This window comes from Mytilus californianus, unplaced genomic scaffold (assembly GCF_021869535.1).
Source record: "Mytilus californianus isolate M0D057914Y unplaced genomic scaffold, xbMytCali1.0.p SCAF_12, whole genome shotgun sequence".
NCBI lineage: Eukaryota > Metazoa > Mollusca > Bivalvia > Mytilida > Mytilidae > Mytilus > Mytilus californianus.
Window position 1 is genome coordinate 5,843,219 of NW_026262604.1, and position 2,341 is coordinate 5,845,559.

The 2,341-nt window shown below is 35.4% G+C and overlaps 1 protein-coding gene across 1 annotated transcript; it reads right to left on the reverse strand.

Annotated features, from left to right (window-relative positions):
- Positions 1 to 334: 334 nt before the first annotated feature.
- LOC127721278 (zinc finger protein 239-like) lies at positions 335 to 1,522 on the reverse strand. The gene has a single exon (XM_052227961.1). The coding sequence runs from the start codon at positions 1,485 to 1,487 to the stop codon at positions 510 to 512; it is 978 nt and encodes a 325-aa protein (XP_052083921.1). The 5' UTR covers positions 1,488 to 1,522; the 3' UTR covers positions 335 to 509.
- Between the last annotated feature and the right edge of the window lie 819 nt (positions 1,523 to 2,341).

A 2,341-nucleotide genomic window follows, 5' to 3' on the forward strand; every position in this document is an offset into this window, starting at 1 on the left:
GACCACGAAAACGTAACTTTGTTTTCTGTTCCATAAAATGAGGTCGAGGTCAAGTGAAAACTGTCTGACGGGTATGAGGACCTTGCAAGGTACGCACGTACCAAAAATAGTTATCATAGTACTCATAACGAGAGAAAAATTAAGAATACTAAAAATCTTAACTTTTTTTCAAGAAGTCACTGAACCATGAAAATGAGGTCAAGGACAGTAGACCTATGACAGACGGAAACTTCATAATATAAGGCATCTATATACAAAGTATATGTAGATACATGTAAGTTGTTCGCCAGGTCTTCTTTCTTCTGAAATATTAAGCTTTTTAGAGGTTTGCTAACGCCGCAGTGGTCGCCGCCGCCGGATCACTATCCCTTTGTCGAGCTTTCTGCGACAGAAGTGAACTGAGATATCAATGTAAAAGTTTTATACACATCAGCATGATAATGAATCCTTTTATGTGGCACAAGTTCTTTCTCAACATTTATTCATGCATCACATCCTAATGCGGTTAATTACGTATGTGTCTTCATATGTGTCTGTGAATTCCCAAGCTGACTAAAACTTTTACCACATAGATTGCATTTATAAGGTTTATCACCGGTGTGTGTTCTCATATGGGTCCTCATGTTCTGTCCAAGACTAAATCCTCTTCCACATACATCACATTTATAAGGTTTTTCACCAGTGTGTATTCTCATGTGTATCCGTAAACTATGACTAGTAGTATACCTTTTACTGCATTCGACACATTTAAACATTTTGTCACCAGTATGCACTGTAATGTGTCTCCGTAAGTTACAACTGTAAATAAACCCTCTACCACACACATTACATTGATAAGGTTTATCTCCAGTATGTATTTTTATGTGTGCCTGTAAGGTATCTCCCCGACTAAAGTTTTTGCCACACAAATCACATGCATATGGTTTATCACCAGTGTGTGTTCTTATGTGTTTCTGTAAACCATTACTCTGCCTAAAAACTTTTTCACATACATCACATTTATAAGGTTTATCTCTAGTATGTGTTCTCATGTGTGTTTGTAAGATAACATTCTGCCTAAACCCTTTACCACATACATCACATTGATAAGGTTTATCACCTGTATGCAATTTCATGTGTTGCCATAAGTTACCACTCTGACTACACTTTTTACCACACACTTTACATTCATAAGGTGTATAACCAGTGTGTGTTAGGAAGTGTGTTTGTAAACCACGATATGTACTCAGCCCTTTATTACATATATCACATTTAAATATGTTGAAAGTCGTATTTCCAATGTGTGATCTCATATGTGCCTTCAGCTTTGTACCGTTATTGCAACGTTTACCACACACTTCACATTTATAATAATTTTCTCCAGCATGAAAGCTGATGTGTTCCTTTAAGTGGTCCGGAGTCTGCTCAAGGGATGTGATCATGGAATCAGCTGTATTTTCGTTGTCAGACATTTTATTTGTTTCTGTTCTTTCTCGTCCACTTCTCATTTTCTCTAAGTTACCTGGAGTCTGATCGACATAAAATAACTATTAATGTATTCAGTCAGTAAAAGATGGAATAATTTATATTGTTGACTTATCATCCAAAAGCAGCTGATTTTTAATTTATATATATATTTTTTTTTTTTACTTTTTATGATGTTATTATATTTTTTTATTGTTACTTAATGTTTGCTCTTTTGGATTTCCATTTTTTTTGGATTTCGAGAACCAATGCAGAGAAATAACTTGTTTTAAATTATGTAAAAAGACCCATTTCGAGTTACTTCTAATGAATATGTTGACCCAAGGTCAATATTAGTCGTAAATATAAATGTCATTGAACAATCAACTCTTGTTGTGACTCAATAAAATAAGCATTGTGATATGAATAAGGAAAAGGAAAATGCACGATGTATGTGGTTTATATTAATAAATTAAAATCAGCAATCAATCACATACACATAAGGTTTTCAGAAAAGAGATTAGGGCCAAACATAGGTCAACGATCACATCAAGTTCTAAGTGTAAATTATAATTCACGTGCATCAATGCACCACTTAGAGTTTGTACATTGACCTTCTTTTTCTCAATATTGTCTGTCATTGGCTCTTGCCTCAGCGTGGCAGTCACAGTTGGTTGAAAATCGTTTCTTGTCAATTTTGTTTTCTCATTTGTTATTTGACTTGTTAATTGCTTCACAAGACCAATGTCATTTATAAATACCTATGTACATGCAGAGGCGGATTTATGGGGAGCATGGTGCCCGCCCCTCCCCTCCCCTTTGAGGAAAAAAATTGGTTGATTATATAGGGAATCACTGAAGAATGACTGGAGCGGCCCCCTTTAAGCCAGTCAGTGCC

Bases quoted from the DNA above. Each gene is read 5' to 3' on its own strand.
- LOC127721278 (XM_052227961.1), bottom strand. From the start codon at position 1,487: ATGAGAAGTGGACGAGAAAGAACAGAAACAAATAAAATGTCTGACAAC.